This window comes from Hermetia illucens, chromosome 4, assembly GCF_905115235.1.
Source record: "Hermetia illucens chromosome 4, iHerIll2.2.curated.20191125, whole genome shotgun sequence".
NCBI lineage: Eukaryota > Metazoa > Arthropoda > Insecta > Diptera > Stratiomyidae > Hermetia > Hermetia illucens.
The window spans coordinates 124,489,042-124,516,039 of NC_051852.1; the positions used below are offsets into that span (position 1 = coordinate 124,489,042).

Below are 26,998 nucleotides of genomic sequence, written 5' to 3' on the forward strand. Positions count from 1 at the left end.
CAACGAAGACTAGAACGAGTGGCTAACGCAGTACTGCTCCTCCTTCAACGATGGGTGGGAGTGTGCGCGGCTAACCCTGAAAAGGGTCTCTGAGCTGCCATCGTTTAAAAAGTGCTTCCTCTGGCTTCCAAAAGAAAAGCGTGCTGAGGTTCTGGAACCTCAACACCTCCACCTGGATGCTGCTAGACAACAAAACAAGAGAGAGAGCCGATAGCGTGGGAACTTTCCTTACTAGCGGTGTTCCCGAACCCGATGTTAAAAAGGTTCGGGAACAAACGGGCTGCCGGCTCTACTACGGGCTAGGGACCGTCACGTTACAAGTGTCGGCTCCTAAAACCATTGAAAGGGACGTGCAGCCCTCAGCATCTTCGTCTAAAGCGCAGATGAGGTGCCATATTTCCCAAATAAATTTGCAGCATTGTAAAGCGGCGACTGTACTTATCAGACATCGGATTAAACTTCCAACATGCTGACCTGTTGTATGTCAATGGAAGTGGTCAACCCCGCTCCTGCATGGTAGTCTCAAAAGATTTCCAGGCTAATTTGGTTAACAACCTATGTGATGGGGGCACCACATCGGCTAAACTCACCATAAATTGTCAACTGGGAAATCAAGAGATACTATGGTGGTCTACATATTTCCCGTATGACACAGAAGAAGTTCCCAGTGGAGCATTCATCAGAGCTATCCAATATGCCACTAATAAAGGCATGGGGGGAATAGCAGGATGTGATGTCAACGCTCACCACATATGGAAGGGAAGTTCCAATATCAATGCAAGAGGATCGAGACTACCGGAGTATTTAGTAGGAACTGATCTGCAGATCCTTAATTTGGGTAAGGAACCCACTTTCTGTAACGTGGTCAGGCGAGAGGTCATCGACATCACGATGGCATCCTCTGACACTGCGGCTCTGGTTTGAGAGTGGAAAGTATCAAACGATATCACACTCTCAGATCTCAGACGCATTGGCCCCGCAATGGGCATGGATCCACCTCCTCCCGCTCTTTTGCGGAATCCGCCGAAAACAAATTGGGCGACGTATAAAGTAGAACTAAGCGCTCGAGTCACGATCCCTGGGAAGCGCATCAAATCCATTGCTGAAATTGAGAAAACAACCTACATGATCACAACTAGCATTAGAAAAGCTTTCGAAGAAAACTGTCCACTCAAGACGCCAAGAAGGGTAAAACACCATGGTAGAAATTGGATTTGGCAGAACAGAGGAGAACGGCAGGGATACTCCTCAATCGTACTCTGGTGCCGCTGGTGCCGCTGGTTGGCATCGCTATAAAGAGGCACAGAAGGCTCTAAAGAAGACCATAAGATGGGCTAAACGATCATCATGGAGACGCTTTTGCGAAGAGACTAACTCTTTTGAGGTAACCTCAAAGCTGAAGGGAATTCTTGCCATTGGGGGGGTTATTTAAGTTTACAGAACGGGAGGTACACAGAAAGCGATGAGGAAACAACAAACCATTTGCTTGAAGTTCACTTCCCAGGCAGTATCCAAAATCTAATCTCGGGGCCACTTCACCATAGGCAACACGCCTACCAGAAAGTCATATCCACGGAGACAGCGCTCCATGAACTCACGGCAAACATTGAAAAGGTGATGTCTGAAAAAGAATACGCCTTAGGCGCACTCATGGACATTGAAGGTGCCTTCAATTATGCCTCATTTGCGGCAATTTGTTATGCAACAAGACAGCATGGAATCGAACCGCTGTTAACCAGTTGGAGGGGTTCTCTCTCCGCTGTTATAGTTTATCGTGTATTGCCTTCGAGTTCCATTCATCGATCTGCTCTTGGTCTGCTTCACCCTACAGAGAGAATTGAAAGAACAATCCTTCAAGTTCAGTGGGGTCTGCCCCCAATTTGCTTATAAACAGCGTGTACTAGACCTTCCTACTCCTTGCTGTAAGAATAACCATGTAGCGAGTGTATTGGAAGATGTTCCGCAACATCACCAACCTGTCTCTGATGTCACGAGACAAATTCATCCCGCTTCACGGCGGTCTTCGTCCACAGCAATATTCCGAATGTACATGTCGGTGAAGGGATAGCCAACACATTGAGTGCGCTTATTTTATTCTTCCCCTAAAGATGCGTTTTCAGAAGTATCCAAAAGAGTCCTGTCAGAGCTTGGCTAGCATAGAGGCACTCAAGCGCGGCGGTACTTTGATTTTAATAAAATAATTTGTTGCTATCTTGCTGGGACAAAAAACAGAAACGAAAAGTGTATTTGTATGCTAACCTCCAAACTCATCACTGTTTCTCCTGTCTTTCTTCAAAGTATAGTAAAAAGATGAATGGCGAAAAAAAACTCGGAAATGCAATTGGAGAACTAACGACGTTTTTATACTTCTGCCTTATTCAAAAAAAGGGAACCGGAAGATGCTCAACGCAACCTCTATTCTCCACCAAAGACGCACACCAGACAGTGCCCTCTACTGTCTACTAGCTGGGAACCATGCTCTGACATCCACCGCTGTCACTGCAACGGAGTTTTGTTTACATCTGCGGTTTCCCCATGCCAAGATCTGCTCCGATTGAACGTCCGCGGTCGGGCGCGGGAACTTGGTCTTCTCCTCAAATATAAACAATTCGCAATAAGTGTAGGGAAAAATTGCTGATAAATCGAAAAACATGGAGCGAGCGCAACCGCCTACGTAACTACGTGCGAGTGCGATGAGTTCTTCTGGAAAATCGCGAACCCCCTTGACAGATTGCAACCCCTTGGAGCCGCCGTCAGCAACGAGTGCAATATTCTGAATTGAAAAATTGAGAAAGCCGTGATCGTTCGCCCAGTGTAATTACGAAAAATCGCATATTATCTCTCAGCTCCAGTTAACATCGCGACGGTTTAATCCGTTCGAGTGATAACGCGCGAATGTAGTTCTCGTAGGCACTCATAAAGTGATAGAATCGCGGAGCAGACGGACGTCCAGTTGGAAGTTGTTTTTGAAGTGCTCGCACGATAATTAAGGTATTTTCCCATCTTTTGCAGCTCTGGAGAAGCTGTGACTAATTCGCATTTGTTTTGACTTTATTCAAGATGTCTCAGACCGTTCTCGTCACTGGAGGAGCTGGATACGTCGGATCTCACACAATAATTGAACTTCTCAACGCCGGATACAATGTGATTTGCGTTGATAACTTATGCAATGCATTCAGCGAAAAGGATAGTCTCCCGGAGTCTCTGAAACGCGTGCAGGAAATCACGGGGAAGACTGTGGGGTTCTATGCAGTCGATCTGAAAGATAAGGCGGCGTTGACAGCGATTTTCAAGAAGGTAAGCGCTAGTTCTCCTTTCCAAATTGAATCGGTTTAATTGAGCTCTTCCTGTGTGATAAGGCCTTTACCGGAGTTGCTTGTTTTAAGAAAATCAGTTCGTCATGATAAAGTCGACGTACACATTCTTATCAGAGTGATATCCGCTTCCATTACTAGCAGCGATCCATAGTCTGTGTTAGAAAATTGTCTAATCTTTCTCTGAAATTGTTCATTAAATAAGATTGATGACATTTGAATTGGTTTATTGGGAACTGCCTGGTTGCGTGAGATATATAGAATGATGTTCACAAAAGTCTGGTTGCACGTGTATGGCGTTTCGGTAGCCTTTGGATAAAATCATTCAATTCAATAGGCTGCGACAGGCTAATGGGCTACCTGATTTGTATAGGTGAATATGATCCAGCCCGGAAAGAATATAGCAGCAATATCTATGGTAAAAAAAGACGATATGCATCATCAGACTGCAGCTAGAGATTTCGAGATTTCGAAAGGACACCGGCTGTTACGCCGTTGATAAAAGTGACGTCTACCGCTTTCATGCGAAATGTTCTCATCTTCAGGCTACTAATCAATGCTCTTCATTCTTTGGTCACAAAGATAGAGGATGCAACTTTGAATGGTGAGTACGCGATGGTGGTATTCGTGGACATTGAAAGGGCTTTTGACTGTGCGTCTTTTCAAAAAATTTGTGATGCCGCCAGAGAGCATGCTATGCTAACGCACAGATTGCTGTGCGCTGAGTGGGTGTCCATCGCTATCTGACTGCAGAAGTAACGAAGGGTTGCCCCCAAGGAGGTGTGCTTTCGCCACTTCTGTGGAGTATGCTGATCGACTCACTACTATGCGAACTGCAAAATTTGCCAATACACGCTCACGACATCCGGCGCAGCTCTGAATGCACTACTTAATTTGCAGCCCCCGGATATATTTATTCAAAACAGTGCAATGAGAGCAGCTCATAGGCTAATTCGATTAGATCTATGGGGAAACAACGGATGGGGGGGGGCACAGAGCATTGGAAGAGTTACTGGGAGGACTGAATCCAGTTCTTACAATGCCTTCCGATTCTCGCGTCCCCATACATTTGTTTGGTAGAAGATATGAAGTTACCCTGAAGCTTAGAGAGGACTGGGAAGACCCAGAGGAATGCGTGGAAGTCTTCTACACCGATGGGTAAAAAACAGAAGAGGGTTCTGGAGCCGGAGTATACCTCTAGAATAAAAACGAGAAGAGGGCTTTTCCTTTGGGACAATATGCAACGGTTTTTCAAGCCGAAGGTTATGCGATCCCAAGGGCGGCAAACTGGGTGATTGACGAGCGGTTGAAGGGCAATGAAAGGTTGCAATCTGCAGAAACAGCCAAGCTGCATTGAGGGCGTTGAGTAGTCCTTTGATTACCTCGAAAATTGTTCAGGAATGCAGAAATCGTTTGATCTCTGTCTCTAGATTCAACGCGGTGGAACCACTTTGGATACCTGGTCACTGTGGCGTAGAGGGAAATGAAATCTCGGATACTTTAGCAAAAGAGGGGTTAATTTCCCCTATGCCGGGACCGGAACCAGCAATTGGAGTATCAGTAGCATTGGCCAAGTCGGGTAGAGCCTAAATGCTGCTCGACACACCAAACTTTTCCTGCCAGAACCGAACATGCGTACCGCAAAGTTTATCCTGTCGACAAGCAGGAGGACTTGCAGGTGTATTGTGGGGATTCTGACAGGCCATAATTCACTAGCTGGGCATATGTTCAGAATAGGAATTACTCAACATGATACGTGTCCCTCCTATAATGAGGAAGCGGAATCCACGGAGCATTTCCTATGTTTCTATGGACGCATCAGGCATCAGATCTTTGGTGCCGATGTTCTCAATTGCGGCGGCTAGCATCACATCCACTAACGGAAATACTGCGATACGTTAACGAATCCGGAATATCCCGTTAGACGGAGGTGGCGAGTACAATGGACCAACACGGCCTGAGTGCTCAGAAGCTGTAGCTTCTCCCCTACACATACACACAATCAGAAACATGTTCATTATGCAGTGGCCCTTTCATCATCAGGTAGTGATTTTTGCGCTATTGGGCGATATATACGCGGAACATAAAAGTTTGTACAACCCGCGGTTGCAGATTCAGTGATTTTGTCATAATTTGAACATTGTAGTCTACTTCTTCATGAAATGCTCCCGAATTCCACCTTCGTTTTTGGCAACATTCTGTATTATGAATACAGTGAAGTCTACCATAGGCTGCACTAATCCCAATTAAAAATAGAGACAAGAAAAATCGCTAACTACTGAAGATAAAAGATGGTTTTCAGGGTTAAGGATTGGTCGAGCAACAAATTGAAATTTTGGAATATATCTACGCTAATGAAACGTCCTTCGTGTGTTGGTTTGTATAAATAAAAAAAGTCTAAAATGGCGCCCAACGTGGGGGGCACACATTTGTCAGGTTCCAATTTATTGAAATCGAGGAAGACAGCTGATTTAAATTTTTTTAAGATGTAAGGAACCCCTGAGTTCGCCATCCACTTAATGGTGGACCGGACAAATTTGAAAGAAACTTTCTTTCTCGGTTTCTAGTTCACGGACCCCTCTGTCCTGGGCCAGAAACCCAATTCAAAAAACTACAGACGACTTGCGATTTCGTCCAGGATAGAGGCAACTCATCAAACTCTGCCTCTACTCTGGAAGCAGCATGATCGCAGTAGTTACTGGGTGTTGTTTGCCCCCATATATATAATTCATAACACGTCATTTCTATGAATTATATTCATGTTCATTCCGATTGGTCCGGTGCGCCATCAAATGGATGGCGGACTCAGAACTCCCTCATATCCTTAAACAATTCAGTTCAGCCTCGCCCAACTTATCCCTGAACTTAACAGGCGGTTTTTAACATGAATATAATTCATACAAATGGCGTGCTATGAATTATATAAGGGAGCAAACAACGCCTAGTAGCCGCTTCGGTCACGCTGCTCCCAGGGCAGAGGTAGGGTCTGACGAGTTCTGAGATGGCATTTTACCATCAGTGAGTTCTACCGGTTGAGGGATGAGAACTTGCAAATTTTGGGAGAAGAAAATGAACTTATTTTGCTAAATCGGTCTCGAATTATATATCATTATTTTTCTTCCTCTTTCTGTATCATTATTTTTTAAATAAGCACACACGAGCTCTTCTGGGCTTGAAAGTTCCTGTAAGTTGAGTTGGTCCTTTGACCCAGGTTGTAGGGACGACGATTTCCTCCATTGCATCACGAGTTGAAGAATTGATTCGAACAAGATTGGCTGTGTCTCGACCCTTGAACCTGAACACATACCTGTTGCATCAGGTCCCAAAACAGTTGCCTCGCTCAACTCGTTGTAACTTTTACGGGCTTGACCGTAGATCCGAATTTGATCATTTTTACGGACTTAACGATCAATCCAAGCCTGCCAACTTTTGCGGACACGTCGAACTAGACGATGATGGCTCACCTTTAGGACGCCAGGCACGACCGCTTAATTCTACCTCTTTGAATCGTACACTGGCATTGTATGCTACTTAACAACTCAATCCTACAGACGAATTTCGGGTTGCTATGTACTCATACTCTCTTTAGCGGTAGATCAGCAGTTTGCTGCTGGAACTACCACCAATCTGCGGCAAGGCAGTTTGATTATCGCTGCAGATTGCGATACGCTTGCCCTTGAACCACTCGTCAATCACCGAGGTTACTGCCTTTAGGATCACATATACTCCAACCTGAACCCCTCCCCCTCTACCCCAAGGGAAAAACCCACTTCTCGTTTCTTTTCAAAAGGTGCACTCCTGTTTCAGAACTCTGTTCGGTTTTTGAGCCATCGTTGTATGGCACTTCCGTATACCCCGCCACGCAGTTTTCTGGTTCGTCCCAGTTTTTTCCTTACTTTTGAGGATATCTTCGCTGTGCCCCTCACGTCCGTTGCTTACCCATAGAACTGAATGAATTAATCTATGAACTGCTCTCATTGCAGGGCTCTGAATATATGCCAGTATATCCCATGACTACAAATTAAATAGTGCATTTAGGACTGCATCGGATTTCGTGCTCATGGCACCGGTAATATCCAGGCATACAGTTCTTTACAGTGAAGCTACCTTACTGTTACTTCCGTCGCAATTTTTTTATTGTGAAGTTACCTCTTTTTATTTTCTAGAAAAACACTCCAAGACAAGTTTAGAAAATTTGTTATTTCAATGTTTGCCACATTTAATCATGAGCAAAGGACAGGCGCACAGCGCATCAACCATACTTGAACGTCACCGTTATTGACTCCTGGAAATATATTTCAACCCCTTTCAGAATTCCCCAAGAAACCTTCACATCTCTCAACTTCATCAGTTGTTTCTATGGCGACCCGTTCGTCAGCCAGCTTACAATGATGACTTCGAAGGGAAGGAAGCAGATATTATCATCGTATATGATCCACCGAAGGCCTGCATATCTTCTGGCCAAAACTGCATGAGGAACGTCATCAAGAACGAAATACCATCGGTGATAGAGTGCATCCTTGCCGGATTTCACTTTCGACTTCAAATTCTTTGGAAATCTCACCTCCAGTTATCTCACCCAAGACAAGTTGGGGGTGAATACTAAAGATAATCTACTTCTTCATACTCGCTGGGTAAAGCCCTAAATTTCCAGAATTTTCTAACAGGTGAAAATTGTAAAAAATGCAAAAAAAAAGTCCGCGTAGAGATAATCTTTAGTTCATTATCATCACTCTCAGCTCCTTGCGCTCGTTAATCCGCTCTCTCTTGTCATCTTAGGACGTGACTAAGATCTTGACTTGCGCCAGAGGTAAAAGCGTTTTCGATAACGGCCCAGTGTCCATCAGTATCTTGCGGGTTGTTAAAAATTCCTGTTATCTCCGTAACAAGAAGACTTTTCCATTGCTGAACGACAATTGAATCGTGAATATAGTTTATGTTTAATATAGACGATGTTCTTTCTTGAAAATAAACGCGGAACCACTACGGAAAAAATACCCATCAGCATCAACCCGACACCAGATCCGCTAAACTTCATCATCATCATCAACGGCGCAACAACCGGTATCCGGTCTAGGCCTAAACTTACCACACACAACAACTTAGTGCCTCCGTATGAAGAAAATGAGTGCTCTCCAGAGCCACACCATTTTTCGGTCAAACAGAATATTCAGGCCACATCAATAAAATTCTCGCTCGAAGCATTTCCAAAAATTATTATATTTCAAATTCGTTAGCCGAAGATCGTTATCTCGAGCGTGGATACGTGTTTGATAGCATTCAGTTGCTTTCAACATTTCCAATTTTCTAACCGACAAATGTCTATCCCTTTTAGCCGACTATTATAATAATCAGGGAATACATTAAACCGGTTAAAGCCTAGTCCAAATCATCGTAAGATACTTTCTGCTTCGAATAAAAGGGATTGCTATCCAGAAGAAATAAGATTTACTACACCCTAAGCTGTCTAGATATTGCACGACTACTGGGTATATCAAACAGTTCGGGAAATGAGAATGAAAAAGCGGATTTATGGTTGAAAAAATTACTTTATTTTTCTGTGTAATCTCCATTAACTTCTTTGAACTTATTCCCACAATTCTCTAATTTAAGGATCGTCATCCTTGCAATGGTTTTTTAGAAGATCTGCAACCATCCTTTACGGCAACTATTATCTCCTTATGAAAGTAGATATTCACATAAGATTTTTTGAGATGTAGGAACAGCTAGAAGTCAGAGGGAGCTAAATTTGGCGAATAGGATGAATGTTGCAACAATTCGTACTTCAATTCCATGATTTTAGTTGTGGTTTTGTGACCAGGTGCATTGTCTTGATTGAAAATCACTTTTTTCCCCCAAACCAGGCCTTTTCTCATGAATTTCCGCATTCAGCTGGTACAAAAGATTACAGTAGTTCACTAGCAAAATTCCGTTAGCATCCCAAAGCACCCACGCCAGCACCTTTTTAGTTGATTTCTGCGCTTCGTTGCGGAAGATTCAGGTGGACATTACCCCTTAGTCTCTTGTTTCGATTCAGGACCATAGCGATTGATCCAGGTTTTATCCATGGTGATGACTCGATGCACAAAATCTTTTTTATTTTTTTATAAAACGCCCCAAATGTTGCTGAGAAAATCGCATTCGGATGCGTTTCTATTCCATTGTTAAAGAATCCGGTACCCATTGCGCACACAGCTTTCTGAAACCTACTTAAGACATGGCTTACACTACTCGCTATCACTAATTCTTTCTGTGTCATTCGAAGATTTTCCAAAACCATATCCTGTATTTTTCTTAAGTTTTCTGAATTGAATGCCCTTTTTGAGCGTCCTGGATGTGGATCATCTTCAATGTTTGTACGACCTCTTTTAAATTCACCAGCCCACTTATAAATCATTGTTCTCGAAGGAGCAAATTCACTTAACACATTTACCATTTCGGTATAAACCTCCATTGGCTTAAATCTTTTTTTACAAAAAATTTAATAACTGTACCATGATCGATGTTTTCTATTGTTGCAAAATGCACTGACATGCCAAATTAGAACGGCTTGTAAACAAAAGCAGCATGGCTAGATTGAGTTGAAATTCAAGGAATGCTTTAATGGAAGATGGAATGTTAAAATGTGATCTAAATCCTAGTTCTGATATCGGCGGATAGATAGCGTTCCGCGAACTATTTGAACCCATAGCACTGCTTGGGCAGTTTGATCCTTAGTGCGAATGCCGCCATTGTGTTTTTGGTATTGCTCACTAATTATGGCCAGATCGTTAGCTTTCTCGGGAATGGCTTGCAAGAATAGTTCCTGCGTCGCCTGGCAGTGGTTCAGGATGATTTTAATCAATATTATCTGCGATTTGTGGTGGGGGCTCTCCTGTATTCCAGGAACTTGCCCCTGCCTACCCTCCTTCCCTTTGCACAGTGAGCAATTTGGGTTTGCTCCACGGTCCTTGCTGATGTGGCCGTTCGCTCTGCATCTCCTGCATTGCTTGGATTTGTCATCCACACTAATACATGCCTTCGCGGTGTGACCGAAGCCAATGCATCTAAAGTACCATTCAATTGCCGCCTGCTCCCTAAGACGCCTTTACTCCTCTTTCATTTTGGGCCATTTCATTTATGCCAAACTGATCCTTCTTATCATGGCTCTTATATTCTGATGTGTTCCTTGATAGATTCATAGGGCTTTTCATACCCAAAGCAATAAAAACGGCTCCCGATTCGTCGTTGCATCTTATGTCACTCGGATAGTTTGGAGTCATAGTTTCCTCCTTCCGTATCATACTACCCCCTCCTCATTGGGAGTATTACTTTGATTCGTGAGGGCTTGTGCCCGTAAGTGTGGGGATCCACGACGAATCGAGCTTCTTCTGAACGCGTCCGTCATTGGAACCAGTTCTACTCCCTCCCGTGCGGTTGTAACATTTGATGTTACAGTAGCCAAGGTTCCCACTGCTGAGGCACTGCAGTCGTTGGATATCGACGGCTGGAAACCGGCTTTCCCACTCTCAAAAACCGTGAAATATTAATTACCTTCCCCCAAGCCCACGGATAGGATCGATTCCAATGCTTCTTAAGTTAAGACTCCCACCAAAGCTAATCCAGTTAATAATAGATAATACGCAATATCAAATAAAAATACAGTCTGAGTTCTGAGGTTGAGTTAATGCAAAGGAACATGCGATACAAAGAGAATTTGTATCACCTGTTTGAAGAATCCCGGGCATCAATTGTAATCAAGCTCCGGTAACTCGAGTGGGCCGATCATGTCGAACGACTGATCGCACCAATACCTCAAAGGGAAGGCTCTTTTGACGCGGAAAGTGCAGCCCTTTTGAGGAGTTCAGATTTATCCTGGGCCGAGTATAGATTTTTGGACACAAAAAACTTATAATCATGCAAATGATACGAAATATTTTGTTGATACAATTCTCCGATATTTAGCTTAATGTATATTAACAATGCAGCTTTAAAAAATAAATGCGATGTTTGCAGTCAAAAAGATAAGATAAATATTATAGAATGGGGGTTATATAATAAAAAAAAAAACATTGTACAATAGTTCGGTGTTTCCGTAAATTTTATTTCATCTTTCATCTAAGCTCTGAATGAACAGAGAGATCAATATATTGACTCATGACCACCACCACCACACCCAAATTTCGTCCATCCATCGACTCGAATACAAAGTGCAGCGCTCTAAAAGACCGTGGATTATCTGCGACAGAATAACTGGCGAAATGTGAATTTAAAACTTAATTGAAATCTTTCTGCGAATAATTGCATTTGAACATCACTCCCGGGCTCTATCAGAAAAAGCAATACCCCTACCCTGGTAATATCCTTCGCCTCAGGCATACTTCTTGATGAGGTTTAAACAGTCCTTTGTGCACTTGAGTTCGTGTCCACCCATGAGTAACCTGGACTGCTCCATTCCTGGTAAGCTCACCCAAGGAAAGTTCCCTCAGCCGTTCTTTTTCATTTCTTAATGTCATAGCCATTAATCCACTTGCGATTCCATAGAAGGGTTCTGCTCTCTTCCTGGCAGTTCGTCCGCTACCTTATTACCTACCAGCCTAACATGTTCTGGAATCCAGAGTAACTAAATCTTATTGTGCCAGCCGATCGTATTCAGTCTCTCAAGGCATTCCCACACCAGTGTCGTGTTTGGTTGGACCTACGTATCTTGATCGTCGCTTGGCTGTCGGTCAGAATAGCAATATTCTGCCCCCTATAGTTAATTTGGAAGTTTGTCCTCTTACTCCAACGTGTTTCAAACTTTTTTTTGTTTGGGATATGAAGGATCCTAGGTCCGCATCCACTTGATGTTGGACCCAACCAAATGCAGAGCAACTTACTCTCAGGTGGTCTTTGTTGGTTGTAGTCCTCACAGTATACCAATGTTGACCTTGGCTTCACTGCTTCACGCCTCAACTTCTCCCCTTTTGGGTGTAATCATGACAAGCTCTCAGTGGTTCGGAGATATGCCTCCGCCTGGTTGGCTAGTTTGCGTGCAGTACAGAGTTCCGGTTGTTTGGTTTTAGCTTTTTTATTTTCATTGTGTACTCATTTGGTTCCCACGAGTATGGGGGTTAGGAGGTCCGCCGTGCCATAGCCCCCCGTAGCAAGATAAGTTCGAACTTAGAGAGGCGACCAGGTATTAGTGAAGCTCTGTTTGAATAAAGTCAGTTACCTCCGAATGCAAGCTATCAAATATCAAACTATACGGTTCGCATGACTCCCTGGATTGTGGGATTCCCTAGTCTAGATCCGTAGCATTTTATTAATAGTAGGGTCACCTCGTACAGGGCTACCATCACTCATTAATGGTCTTGGTAGACGAGAGGCTTAGCTACTGAAAAGTCACATATCACCCTCGAAGAGAGACATATTACCCTCAGAGAGAGAGACAGAGTGGCCCTAGGGAGCTATATTCCGCATGAGTCTATCCTTCGCTGCACTGCACTATTGATACCATATATATTCTCGGAAATACGGGAAAAGAACAGCATAAAAACTACTATTTGTGTCTACCCAATAAATAATCAACAGAAAGAAAAATTATTAATATTGTCACTCAGTTCTTATTTTATTAATCGCTTTCCATATTGATTCAAGTGTTTCAACTTCCCGTGACAAACTGCGTAGTTTTGCAATAAATATCTTAAGTTCATTGAAGGTAACTCCCAATCATTTTGGCACATACTACTGCCACATACGCTACACATAGGTTAATATTTATTCATTCGTTACTTCGTCAACAATTTTTAACGCAAAGCAAGCGTCGTAGAACCTTAAACAGTGCCAAGGTTAAATTATATTTTCTCAGTGAGCCTTACGTATTGAACAGTGTCATTTCCTATCTATTTTCTAAATTCCTTTCAATACTTCATTAACTACGTGTTATCACCCTTCCACTGTCTACTAATCTTCGTTCTATTGGATGTTTGCATCGACTGTGTGCAATCTGTTTTCCATACACAATCGAAGCAATGTCACCTAGAAGTCATCTCTAGTGAAATTGCGGTTGAATGCTTACTAAGTTTTGTATATTATCTAACAATCTACTTTGTTTTAATCATGACGCTTGCCAGGTTTAAAAAGCAAATAGAATGTCATGCTATCTGGGCAATCATGTTATGTGCTATTCGCTATCAATAAACATTTGTGATAGCCTAGGTTTCCTAATGATTGACATTATTGAGATTTATTATAATAATATTGAAATCTGTTAAAGGAAGCTAAAGATTGGGAAAGGCCCGGAACTTCATGGATCATGCCCAATTTTGATGATTCAATTATACACTAATATATTGGTATGAATGTTGATTGACTACAATTGAATGCACTACGAACACAGTTCAGAGAGCACGTTTGATTTATGTTCCCCCATTATATAATTTGACTACCTACATATAAAGAATAATTCCAAAGTGATCCTAAACCTGATAGAATTAAGGGGAGGGTAGAGTTACTATTAGCTCAACTGGTACAAAACAAATACGAATTTCACCAAAGATATGTGCATTTGAACAATTTCTCCAATTAAACTTTATCGGACCGATTTCTTCCGAATTCATCATCATCATCAACGGCGCAACAACCGGTATCCGATCTAGGCCTGCCTTAATAAGGAACTCCAGACATCCCGGTTTTGCGGCGAGGTCCACCAATTCGATATCCCTAAAAACTGTCTGGCGTCCTGACCTACGCCATCGCTCCATCTTAGGCAGGGTCTGCCTCGTCTTCTTTTTCTACCATAGATATTGCCCTTATAGACTTTCCGGGTGGGATCATCCTCATCCATACGGATTAAGTGACCCACCCACCGTAACCTATTGAGCTGGATTTTATCCACAACCCGACAGTCATGGTATCGCTCATAAATTTCGTCATTGTGTAGGCTACGGAATTGTCCATCCTCATGTAAGGGGCCAAAAATTCTTCGGAGAATTCTTCTCTCGAACGCGGCCAAGAGTTCGCAATTTTTCTTGCTAAGAACCCAAGTCTCAGAGGAATACATGAGGACTGGCATGATCATAGTCTTGTACAGTAAGAGCTTTGACCCTACGGTGAGACGTTTCGAGCGGAGCAGTTATTGTAAGCTGAAATAGGCTCTGTTGGCTGACAACAACCGTGCGCGGATTTCATCATCGTAACTGTTATCGGTTGTGATTTTCGGGCCTAGATAGGAGAAATTATCAACGGTCTCAAAGTTGACTTTCATAGCTTCTAATACCAAGTGCAGGTTCTGGCCCTACAAATGATGAAAATATGAAAACGTATCGACTTTTTCATTGCCGGCAATACCTTTATGTTCCACTGCCTACATACTTCAACATTGCTTCAAGTTGTCAATAACTTTGCTGGGAATTCCCATCAATTCAGATTGGTTTTTAGATGAAGCAATAGCTTCGGTCTTCTGCTCAGCTCTCGAAGAGAATATGGATTTTAGCACGCCTGTACTTCATAAACTATCTCTGATACACAGGATTATCACTCATACTTCTACAATATATGAAATGCAATTTACCTATATGTCGTATTTTGAATTCACTACAAGTATGCCTGCCTCAGTCAGTCCAGTCAGCCTTTGTGTGTCGTAGAATGTAATTTCTTAGATGGATGTGACCGCAGAAATTCAAATCATCCTAATTATTGGCGGTATGTTGATTGAATGGTTTGAGCGTCGGACTCCCCATTTCGTTGACCTGGGTTCGAATTCCTCTTGATCATGGATGTTTGTTTTCATGTGAATTGAATGAAGTTTGTTAACATGAAATTCCAGTCCATTTTCAAATTTGGGTTTTGTGATTTCGTAGATGACACTTCTGTAAAGGTGTACCGCGATTTAGTTGAATTGGGTGTACTTTTCATGATATCTCCTCTGCAGAGTTCTCTTGCCCTGGATGCAAGACCTACCTAAATCTCTACCGAACTAAAGAGTACGGCACCCGTGTTGAAACGCAACACCACGCTGATACCCGAAGGTCTCTGTTCGCTTGAACGCAACCACAACTTCCATGAATCTCCCACTAGGGGGCCAACCGCAAACAAGCAAGCTGAACGCACATACAACAGGAATTCTCCTGAAGTATGTGAATCCAGGGGCTATCCCGGTTCCCATGGTACCAGTATACCCCTGCTAAGGTTTCGTGACTATTGCCACTTCAGATGAGTCCCGGTGCAGACTCGGGTCTGATCGCCCTAATTAGGCCTTTGGAGCATTCGCCTACTGCATCACGGTCGGTAAGCCAATGCTATACAGCGTCTCCCGGTGTCACCACATTGGAGGTTCTCCTCGGCCACTTGGTTTTGGTTCAGCCGACAGAACTGCCTCTTCCTCCCCGCCAGTGGAGGACGAATAAATTCCCCTCTTGAAATCTGGTTGAAATGTTCCCGCCATTCATCTATTAGAGCTCATCGATCGGTAAGCAAAGAACCGTTCTTGTCATTAGCGCAACAAAACGGCTCGATATGCTGTGTTTGTTGGTGTCGACTTTTAATAAATCGATATAGACCTCTCGCCATCCCGAGTATCCAATTTATCGTAAAGATCTTTGTAATGATCTGCTCGGGTAACAACGATCGCTTTCTTTGTCTATCAGTTGGCATTCTTGTCAATTTGTCAAATGGCTAGTGTTTTATTGATGAGAAACTTATAGTAGAGGCGGTTTCTTCTCACGGACCTTCATTTGGACATCATCATTCAAAAGCCCAGTATTTCGCTAAATGAACTGTTTAACATGCTTAGTGACCCCAACGGTTGCTTACGCTGGATCATGTTTTTGCTTGATTTTTTCTATTTTCCCACAAAATTTAATAAACATTTAATTCGTAGCTTACGTTGTTCACGTTGTTTCAACGGTGGCTCGATTCACGAGGCAGCAAACAACGGCCGATATTGCGGTGCGATATTCTCATTGTGAACGGCTATGCAATCAGTGACGGTGCATTGTGTGTTCCAGGCCCTTTTCCCTCAAGACAACTGTCACTATCTACCTTTTCAGCCACATGCCCATTAAGATGGCCCACAATAACGATGTAGCCATCGGCAGGACGTCCATGCGTCAGCAACTCTTGTTGATTTAGCGGCAGGCACTGAGGTGACCGCCCATTATTTCTCCCAAGCTTTTTTCTCAAAGTAATATTTTTTTTTTGTTTTTTTAACGACATTGAAAGCCTTTTCTCAGTCGACCTATCAAGCTCACAATGGAGTAGCTCCAACTATGTTTTATTTATCTCTTCCCTTGATCTCAACATTTTATATGTTTTACTGGAGAAAGTGCAGAGTACGTTGCCTCAAACATTTCCCTTTATCTAGGCTTGGGATCATGCATTTTTATATAAATAGCACGCCAGAATTATATTAGGTATATCATGTGTGGTTTTAATCCTTGTCTTACATGTGACTCTTGTGGTTGTTGTGTGTGTTGTGGAATTGACTCCATCTATTCTATCCAATATCACTCGCAGAAACTTAGTCTAATTTGAGAGCGGAAACCGTTCAGCAAAAAGAGATGGAAGCCCAAATCCTGCTAGTTTTATTGAGGTTTATCGTAAGATTGTCCTGATTACATCGTCCTTCCACCAAATGCAAAGTTTGCTGAACAAGTTCTGAGAAGATTTACTATAAAAAATACGCCCTGTCTTGTAATTGCAGCAGTTACTAGAAGGCCTCACATTAGTAGTGACAAAACTTTCTTTTACGTATGACGCTATACATGATTTCACCCCATCGGTGCGCTTGAGCGTACCTGTCTTTCCACAGCGATCGTAGTAATCTACATATATCAGCCCGTGGTTAATTTGGTTGAAAGTGATCCCGTCTGGAGAGGTCCACGTATGTTGGTGGACCGTTTTCCGTGCAAATCAGGTACTTCCAACAACCATTTCGTGTGACATTGCTAATTGAATAATCCGCAGTCCGTTATCATTTGTATTTTGATGTAAGCTATGGGAGGCAACGTATCGCCTGAATACGGGCTTCATCCCTACTTGGCTATTAAAATCCCCAAGTATGATTTTGATATCATACTTAGGACAGGCTTCGAAGGTCCAGCCAAACGCCTCGTAGAAGGTATCATTCTCGGACTCTGCAGTCTCCTCTGTAGGGGCATGAACGTTTATGAGGCTTATATTATATTTCAAAATTTGTCTCGCAAACGCAGAGTGCATAGCCTTTCGCTTATATTTTCAAAGCCGATAACAGTTTCATTTTTGGGCTGACTAAGAAACCTACTCCAGGCACATGGTTTACTGAACGGCCGCTATAATATATGGTGTAGTGGCTCTTCTCCAGGAAACCGGTCCCTATCCAACGCACGGAAAGGGTATTGGCTAGAAACATTCGACCTGTACAGCGAACTTCCATGTGAAAATGCCCAAATCGCTATTCCGTTGTCATTGGCGAATTCGTCGTTTTAAAATTCATCCTGTCCGAGGCTCCTTCTGTAGCTTCGTAACATCGGTCTTCCGTGTAGGGTTGTCAGCCCTACCCAACCCCCAACCTGGAGGACCAGTTGGTATAATTTGTCCCATTTTTAGGCGTGGCAGACTCGCGTTTATCCTTCTCCACCTGCAGTTTTTCATTAAGAAAGAACTCCCAGCGATCACCACGTGAAGGTGGAGATAGGGTTTTGGTAGTAGAGCTATTGGAATTGATTCAGCAGGCGTTTCCCAGGTTTTATGCTCCATCGTGGGTATCAATCCACGCTTCGCGTTGGGACCTATACTACCCTTTGACCGCCAACTTCCACCTACTTCCCAAATCCGACGGTTGGACGCTTGCTGATAACTCTGAAAGTTACCTGGAAGGAGCCAGCGTGCCCTGGGTTCGAGGACCTTCAAACTATCGTTATCCATTCCAAGACGAGGCTTAGACCACACCCGTCCCGTTTGGATTCAAAAACGTTTTATTCCTCTCCCTTGTCCAATTTAGAAATCCAGTTCTTTTCCACATCACCAATCCTGGCAATCTTTATTTGGCGCTGTTAAACACGATGGAGGAAACGTAATGATTTGGGATCAAATAGTTTTTTCCGTTGGTATATTGCTTTGCACACTAATATGTATAGATAAAGGAAGGACATAGAGCTCCGCCATATTTGCTTTTCTACGGGGAGTTTTTCTCATCAATCATTTTAACCTGAATTTACTTTTTTTCTATGATTTTGTAATATTTTTTCGGCAATCAATCGTCAGCATCCCGATCCTGTTGCTCCGGTTTCGAATCGCCATTTAACACGCCATTTGTGTTCGGCTTTGGGCTAGCCCACCATTGTGGTCTCATAACTTGCACAAGATAAATACACCGGTAATAAAACTGAAGAAGATCTTCACTGAAAATGAAATGTAATTCAAAAATAATACAACTTAACCAACTGTAAAGATGCCTTATGCTCACCAAGGAATGAACGTGGGACATACATATTTTGTTTGGGAACCTTTGGCCTCGGCCTATGGTGTTTCACGTTGAATATAATTCGCCACTTTGCGACTACCACCTATAAGCTCTTTTCGTCACGCTGTACCCTAGGTTGGGATGAAGCTGATAATTTGCCGCTGTGCTAGACGAAATCGTTAATCGTTTTCGTCCTTTGAGGGACATATAATTTGTGTAATAACGTGGGCACAGTAGTAACAGAAATCCCCATTACAACTTTCCAAAGTCACTAATAATGCGTATGCTCATACGTTAATGATCGCTTGTGGAAACTCTCACTTCAGTACTAGCGTCCCGGCACGTTCGATTGTCACCATTTGCCCAATTATGAAATACTGTCCCACCCAAGCGGAAATGACCTTTTCTTAGTGAATCGAAGGCCTGTTAGCAAAAAAAACCCAATTTGCATAACAAAATAGAAAATAAAAACCACGTTTTCCAACAAAATTGCATATATTAGAAATAACACTAATGTGAGAAATGTACAAGTCTTTAAAAATATTGGTATCAATTTATGCCTCAATTATTGGAATGTGGTCACCAACTGGCCGGAAGCCGTTTTCATCTGCAATGTATGAAGTTAAGTACCTTTTGCCATCTTTATCAATGAAAACATATGAGCCCTGAAATGAAAAGTAGAATCGTCAATAGGACGTCATACAAATTAATAAAATAATTTTTATTCAAATTACAATAATGAGTCCAAAAAACTGTAATCAATGCATCAAACATAGTGTCCTGTTTCTATGTTCAATACTTACTCGTTTAACCAAAACAACTGCCCCATTGACTTCCTTCAAAGATCCTTGCTCGACATGGGAAATCCGATCAGCCAAGTAACTGAGAGCATATTGACCTAAATCGTCACGAATCTGAAAAACAATTAAAATTGGATCAATAAATGGTTAAACAATGTTTTTTCAACGAAAATTTCGATTGAAAGTTAGCCCGCGTACATTTGAATATTGAGAAGGCAAATTTGAGATTGGCAGAGCGGCTGGTAAAGGGGTTGTACTTTCCAAAATGGAATCTACAACGAGCGGAGCTTCTGACAAAGGACTTGCCAAAGCTTCCACTAAAATGGCCAAAATAACTACAGCTACTTTCATTATGATATTTGCGTAAGAACTAAACATTGAACTTGATACGTTTCCTATTTAAATACCGTCCGAAGTAAACGCTTCTCTTCATGTTAATTATGTATTTCTTGATAATGCCCCAAGCATTGTCTAGTAGTTGAAACTTGTGACCATGCATTTGTCAATTATATAATAAACAATTTAGTTCTCAGACCACATACCTGAAATTAGATAATTTTATGGAATTGAATGAACGCAATGATCCATTTAAAAACCTGACCATCTACACTGTTCATTAACATCTGGAAAATTTTCAAAAGAATCTAAAAATATCCAACATTCCACAACTCTTGTTTATTTTCAGCATAAAATCGATTGTGTAGCGCATTTTGCAGCTTTGAAGGCGGTGGGTGAATCATGCAAATTTCCACTCCAATACTATCAAAACAACATAACTGGAACGAGTTTGCTGCTTGAAGTCATGGCAGAGGTAAGAGTCTTCAATTAAATTGTTGAATAGAAATAACCAAATGCAATTTCTTTTAATAGGCTGAAGTATTTAATCTAGTCTACAGTTCCAGCGCCACCGTGTATGGTGAACCACAATTCCTACCATTAACCGAATCTCATCCTACCGGTAATTGTACAAATCCCTATGGAAAGACTAAATATTTTACAGAAGAAATCCTTAAGGATCTGTGCACAGCCGATGATGTAAGTAGAGATTTAGAAGTTCCATTTGACTTGACCCCTTTGACTCCTTCTTTTCTAAAATTATAGAATAATTATCCTCCCGCTAATCTTATAAAAAATAAAGGGCGATCGATGGTAAAATTATGATTTCAAAATTAAATAATAAGAAATCTACGTCTTATCTAGCGTTTTGAAGAACATATACACTTCTGGTATCTGTTGACTGTACTCCGTTCAACGCATTGGAGAAGTAGTAACTGATGTTGTTTATTTCTTGAGCAATATTTTTTTTCGTCTTAACATTATTCGCTGGATTTGTTGAATAATCTTTACTTTTGAGGTATTTCCACATGAAGGTCTTGGAGGTTTAACATGTAGGCATAATTTGACGGTTCTCTTCGAACACGGAATGATTTGGAGACCACAATCAGAGACCCACCGCGGTGAGCACCGCAGTATTGGTTTATACTGTGCACAGCCTGATCATTCATACCACTGGATTCGAGGCTTATCTAACACCTCTACAGCAATTGAAGGGTATGGCGTACGAGTTGTTCGGCGCAACTCCACGTTTGAACCCACAAGGTTCTCTGGCAGCAATGTGGACACTATCCAACCACCATAAACTCCCACATGGGGGCCACCGCAAATAAACATTCATATATAAGCTAAGAATACTGTATACAGGAGAAGCAAACCCAATAGCAAAGGAGCACGGAACGGCATTGTGTATCTTTGGGGTAGGGACAAGGTAGCTAACTAGCCCGCGACCCATGTGATTCATGCATTGGTGTGCTAGAGTGTCGATGGCGCGTAGATGGTTTTCTTGTGTGTGTTTCCCCATCCAATCCCAGCAGGAAATCGATGCATCAAAAATTAATAATAGACGACTGTCTCGGGAAAAGTGGATGTATTTCCTTTCCAGTCGCACCTCATTTATGTGCATATGTATATTGCTTTCCGAACGATTGATCTTCTTTTTCTTTAGCCTTTGTCCCGTTCAAAAACGGAGTCGGCTCGTTGTGATCGATTTCGGCATTTGCCTCTATCAAATGCCTGGTCTGGATGCAATCGCGAGGCTTTTAAATCCCCATCCGGCGCATCAAGCCACCGTTGTTTCGGCCGGCCTTTTGGTCGCTTACCATCAACTCCGATGTTCAGACCAATCTTGGCAAGTGAATTCTCGTCGGCGCGAATTACGCGACTATACCATCGAAAACGCCTTTGTCGTAGTTTTTCCACAATCGCAGATATACTCATTTCGGATGTGATCAAAACATGTTACGTCGCTAGTCCAAAGCAACATCTTCGTCTCCATTACCGCAAAACGCTATTCATTATCTTTTATAGTCGGCCAACACTCGCAACCATAGAGAGCGCCAGGACGGACGACATTGCGGTAAATTTTAGATTTGAGACGTTCGTTGATACATCGATCACAAAGAACACCAGTTATGGAACACCACTGAATTCAAGTTGCGTTAATGCGTGGAGCAATTTTATAACGCAGTTCTCCATTGGCTAATAGCATTGACCCGAGATATTTAAATCGCTCAGTTCTGGGCAGGTCACTGCGACTGACAGTGTGTGTGTGTGTATGGTGGAGGAGAAGCTACAGCTTCTAAGCACTCAGAGCGTGTTGGCCCATTGTACTCGCCACCCCCGTCTAACGGAATATTCCGGATTCGTTAACGTATCGCAGGATTTCCATTAGTGGATGTGATGCTAACTATCGCAATTGGAGAACATCGGCACCAAAGATCTGATGCCTGATGCGTTCATAGGCGGGGCATTCACATAGGAAATGCTTCGTGAATTCCCCTTCCTCATTACAGGTGGGACACGTATCATCTTGAGTAATTCCTATTCTGAACATATGCCCCGCTAGTGAATTATTGCCTGTCAGAATGCCCACAATACACCTGCAAGTCCTCCTGCTTTTCGGCAGGATAAACTTTGCGGTACGTATGTTCGGTTCTGGCAGGAAAAGTTTGGTGTGTCGAGCAGCATTTAGGCTCTGCCACCTGTCATTATGGGAAGCTTGTTCCCAGTTTTTGAAAACAGACTTAGCCAATGCTACTGATACTCCAATTGCTGGCTCCGATCCCGGCATAGGGGAGATTGACCCCTCTTTCGCTAAAGCGTCCGAGATTTCATTTCCCTCTACGCCACAGTGACCAGGTACCCAGAGTAGTTCCACCGTATTGAATCTAGACATAGAGTTTAGACGGTTTCTGCATTTCTGAATGATTTTCGAGGTGATCAAAGGACTGCTCAATGCCCTCAATACAGCTTGGCTGTCACTGCAGATTGCGATGCGCCTGCCCTTCAACCGCTTGTCAATGACCCATTTGCCGTCCTTAGGATCGCATAAACTTCGGCTTGAAAAATCGTTGCATATTGTCCCAAAGGAAAAACCCACTACTCGTTTTTATTCGAGAGGTAGACTCCGGCTCCAGAACCCTCTTCTGTTTTTGAGCCATCGGTGTAGAAGACTTCCGTATATCCCGCCACGCATTCCTCTGGGTCTTCCCAATCCTCTCTACGCTTCAGGGTAACTACATATCTTCTACCAAACAGATGTATGGGGACACGAGAATCGGAAGGCATTGTAAGAACTGGATTCAGTACTCCCAGTAACTCTTCCAATGCTCTGTGCTCCCCACATCCGTTGTTTTCCCATAGATCTAATCGGATTAGCCTATGAGCTTCTCTCATTGCAGTGCTTTGAATAAGTATATCCAGGGGCTGCAAATTGAGTAGTGCATTCAGAGCTGCGCCGGATGCCGTGCTCATGGCACCAGTGATGCCCAGACAAACAGTTCTTTGCAGTGCGGCTAGTTTACGGTGAAAACCTTTTTGTCTCACCTTAACCCACCACACTACGGACGCATATACGAACATCGGCCTAATGATGGCAACGTATATCCACATTACCACATGAGGCCTGAGTCATGTCGAGGCAAAGGTCCGTCTGCACAGCCCATAAGTTCTGAGAGCTCGTTTCATCTTTACCTCTATCTCTATCTTATCTAGAGCGACTCCCAGATATTCACTTCTTCGGAGAGTTGAAGGGTAGTACCCCTCATCTCAGGGAGACAAAGTCCATCCAGTTTTCTCCTTTTTGTGAATAAAACCATTGTGGTTTTATTTGGATTAACTGACAGACCCTGTCTGAGGCACCAGCTGTCTATCAAATCAACGGCACGTTGTATATTCCTACACACCGTTCCAAGATCCCGATCAACAGCAAGCACAGCCAAGTCATCAGCATAAGCTTGAGCGTGTATTGGCAAATTTTGCAGTGAGTCTATCAGCATACTCCACAGAAATGGCGAAAACACACCTCCTGACAGTGATTGTGCTTGTTTCATGAGGAGTGGTAAGAAAGCGCTTCCTTGATAAACACCAACAGAGACACGAAGCGATCTTAATACACCCGCCCCACTCTGAACTTTAGTTTTCGGATCATGGTAGAGCAACTGAACCCAGCGCAAGAGTCCTTCTGGCACTAAGTGTTGTCGTAAAGCATACCAGATGAGTTCGTGTGGCACACGGTCAAATGTTTTCTCCATATCCAGAAATGCAATGTAAAGAGGGCGATGTTTCTCACGGTATTTCTCCATGAGTAGCCATGCAGCGTGTATTACGTAAGTTATTTCAACCATTTCGCGAATACGATTGTCAAGAATGCATTCAAAAATCTTCATGGTATGCGAAAGTCACTGGATTATTACCCTGATTATTCATATATATGATATATTCATATAGGACGTCCAAAAAGACTATATACCAGAGTAATGAAACGAGTTTCTAGGCGGCATAAAATGCAAGTTAGGTACAAGGTAGCTAGCTGACTTCTGTAGCGATGCCGCCTAGATAGCCCCCATCCCATGCATCACATATACGACACCGCACATGTGATTGAATAATGTCGAACATGCGCAAATGCTTTTTTTCCACCATACAAATTCAAGCAATGCGTCGGGAAACAAATCTTCTGTGTATAGTCACACTATACACTATATTTTAACAATTGTTGCTACATTTCCAAAGAATTGCTACAAGTGTCTCCAGAGAAAAATCAATGATCATATCCTGCTTAAGTGCAGCAGATTCGCAATTCAAAGAAGGAATTACGTATGTGATGGCAAATTTGAATCGGAAAAAACACCAAGCCAACTCTATTGGAGCCATCGGTTAAAACTTTAAATTTAAATTAATTTAAAATAAAGGATTTTGTCGACACCGCGCGCGAAAGATAGTGCCGTTTCTTTGAATATCGGCTTGAACATAATTCAAAATTGAAATCGCGATTCTACCACCAAACTTCCTTTTTACTATTATAGTTCATATACAACATATTATCTTACTTAAATAAAAATAAACTAAATATCTCTTTCAGAGATGGCGCGTTATTTCCCTGCGATACTTCAATCCAGTTGGAGCTCACAAAAGCGGTAAAATAGGTGAAGATCCCAATGGCATTCCAAACAATTTGATGCCCTTCATCTCACAAGTAGCAATCGGGCGTCGCGACAAGCTCCTTGTCTATGGAGACGATTATGACACCGTCGATGGAACTGGTGTACGTGACTACATTCATATCGTTGATCTGGCCGAAGGACATGTTAAGGCTTTAGATAAATTCCGAACGGGCAGTATTAAAGGCTTTGCTGCATTTAATTTAGGCACTGGCCAAGGCTATTCTGTTTTGGAGATGGTCAAGGCATTTGAAAAGGCTTCCGGACGTCCGGTTAAATATGAAATCGTCGCGAGGCGACCAGGTGATGTCGGAACTAGCTACGCCGATCCAACACTTGCCATGAAACAACTCGCCTGGAAAGCCAAACGAGGAATTAACGAGATGTGCGAGGATACATGGCGTTGGCAAAATAACAATCCAAATGGATTTGCTAAGCTTTAAGAATGATATTCCAGAAAGGTGATAATTTTTAGTGTACATATATGTATTTGTATAATTGTTAATTTACCAAAAATGTGAGAAACCAAAGAAATCGATGATCTTTTTAACATTCTATTAATATTTGAAACCAAAGCATTTCAGACCAAATATTCAAATATAATTCGAAACGTTATTGGTGTTGTTGTTATCACCTTGTACATAATTGTCTTGTGTTGTTGTTGATTTGAATTATTGATCACGAAAGAAGTAAGTTTTACTTATAAAACACGAACCACAGACACAAAGAAATTCGATCTAGTTATTACCACCTTACTTGCCTTAAGTAAGAATCAAATTTAGAGTTACACAGGAACAATTGAATATTCCGCGAATCGATAGAAAGTAAAATAGAACTTTTTGCCATTGAAGTGTCATATACCAAAAATATTAAAATAATTTTACTCGAAAATAACTGCATGCGAATAAAGAGAATTAAATTATATGAAAAAAGCGTTTCAATCAATATTTGAAATTTTTCCAGTACTTCAAGTGTTGATTGTATTGGGAAACTGTTTGGCTTTTGTGTGCGGCTAGCAAACTTTTAAATAATTCGCTCAGGAATATTAACTGCCTTCAGGACATGTTCAAAAATGCAGCCCTGTTTGGTAAAAATCATGTTAATGCATACAGTACTGGTCAAAAAATCCGATCAGTAGTAAAATCTGATTTTTGAGAGAAAATATCGAGCTGATAAAAAAGTAAATATGAGGGTTTTTTGTATTGATATTTTGCACTAAAAATAGTTGTTGGAGAAAAAAAAAATTATGTAAAATTTTTCAGGGGGGACTATTATTCAAAATTAGTCTACTTTACGAAAAATAGGCAAATTTGGTTTATGTTTCATATCAATCACAAAACTCGTATCAAAATAATTTTTTTTACTTAAGGGGGTCATCCCATGGGTCGGGTTGGAGAAATCGATTTTTTTTGCATAAATTGTATCTATACATAATAGAGAATATGTGGGCAAAGGGGTTTTCCGATATTCCGAGTCGTTCAGAAATCACAGTGTTAAACCGGTAAGGCCGCGGCTCGAGTACTCGATGAGAAAGAGCATCGAATTTTTTTTTATCTGTTAGTTTTTTACCTGAGCCTTATAAATTCGAACACAGATTTGTCACGAGAAGATCTCTTGAACAAATGTTTAGGAGCAGAGACCCAGAATAACAATGAGTCGTTAAATACTTTGATCTGGACTTTCGCTCCTAAACACCTTCATTCTGGGGCCAAGATCGTGGAAATAGCCACTTTTCTGGCTGTAATTACTTTCAATGGAAGATTCAATGGCATTCTCAAAATCCTAGTGACAATAGGATGTCAAGTTGGTCACATATGTCAGATTTATGTCGACCGCCGTAATGAAGCGCGAATTGGGCGGTCCAAAATACGATGGTGGTCAAAGGGTAGTATAGGTCCCGGGGCGAAACGTGGATTGGTACCCACGATGGAGCATAAAACCTGGGAAATGCCTGCTGAACCAACACCAACAGCTCTACTACCA

The 26,998-nt window shown here is 42.2% G+C and overlaps 2 protein-coding genes across 2 annotated transcripts; one reads left to right on the forward strand and one right to left on the reverse strand.

Moving 5' to 3' along the window:
• Positions 1-2,535: 2,535 nt before the first annotated feature.
• LOC119654710 (UDP-glucose 4-epimerase) lies at positions 2,536-25,939 on the forward strand. Its single transcript, XM_038060229.1, has 5 exons — positions 2,536-2,991; positions 3,061-3,297; positions 20,203-20,328; positions 20,388-20,552; positions 24,937-25,939. The coding sequence occupies exons 2-5, from the start codon at positions 3,061-3,063 to the stop codon at positions 25,456-25,458; spliced, it is 1,050 nt and encodes a 349-aa protein (XP_037916157.1). The 5' UTR covers positions 2,536-2,991; the 3' UTR covers positions 25,459-25,939.
• Positions 19,194-19,909, reverse strand: LOC119654711 (larval cuticle protein 65Ag1-like). The gene is made up of 3 exons (XM_038060230.1): positions 19,716-19,909; positions 19,521-19,631; positions 19,194-19,382 (listed from the first exon to the last, which is right to left on the reverse strand). Exons 1-3 carry the CDS (start codon positions 19,893-19,895, stop codon positions 19,272-19,274), a joined length of 402 nt encoding a protein of 133 aa, XP_037916158.1. The 5' UTR covers positions 19,896-19,909; the 3' UTR covers positions 19,194-19,271.
• Positions 25,940-26,998: the final 1,059 nt, after the last annotated feature.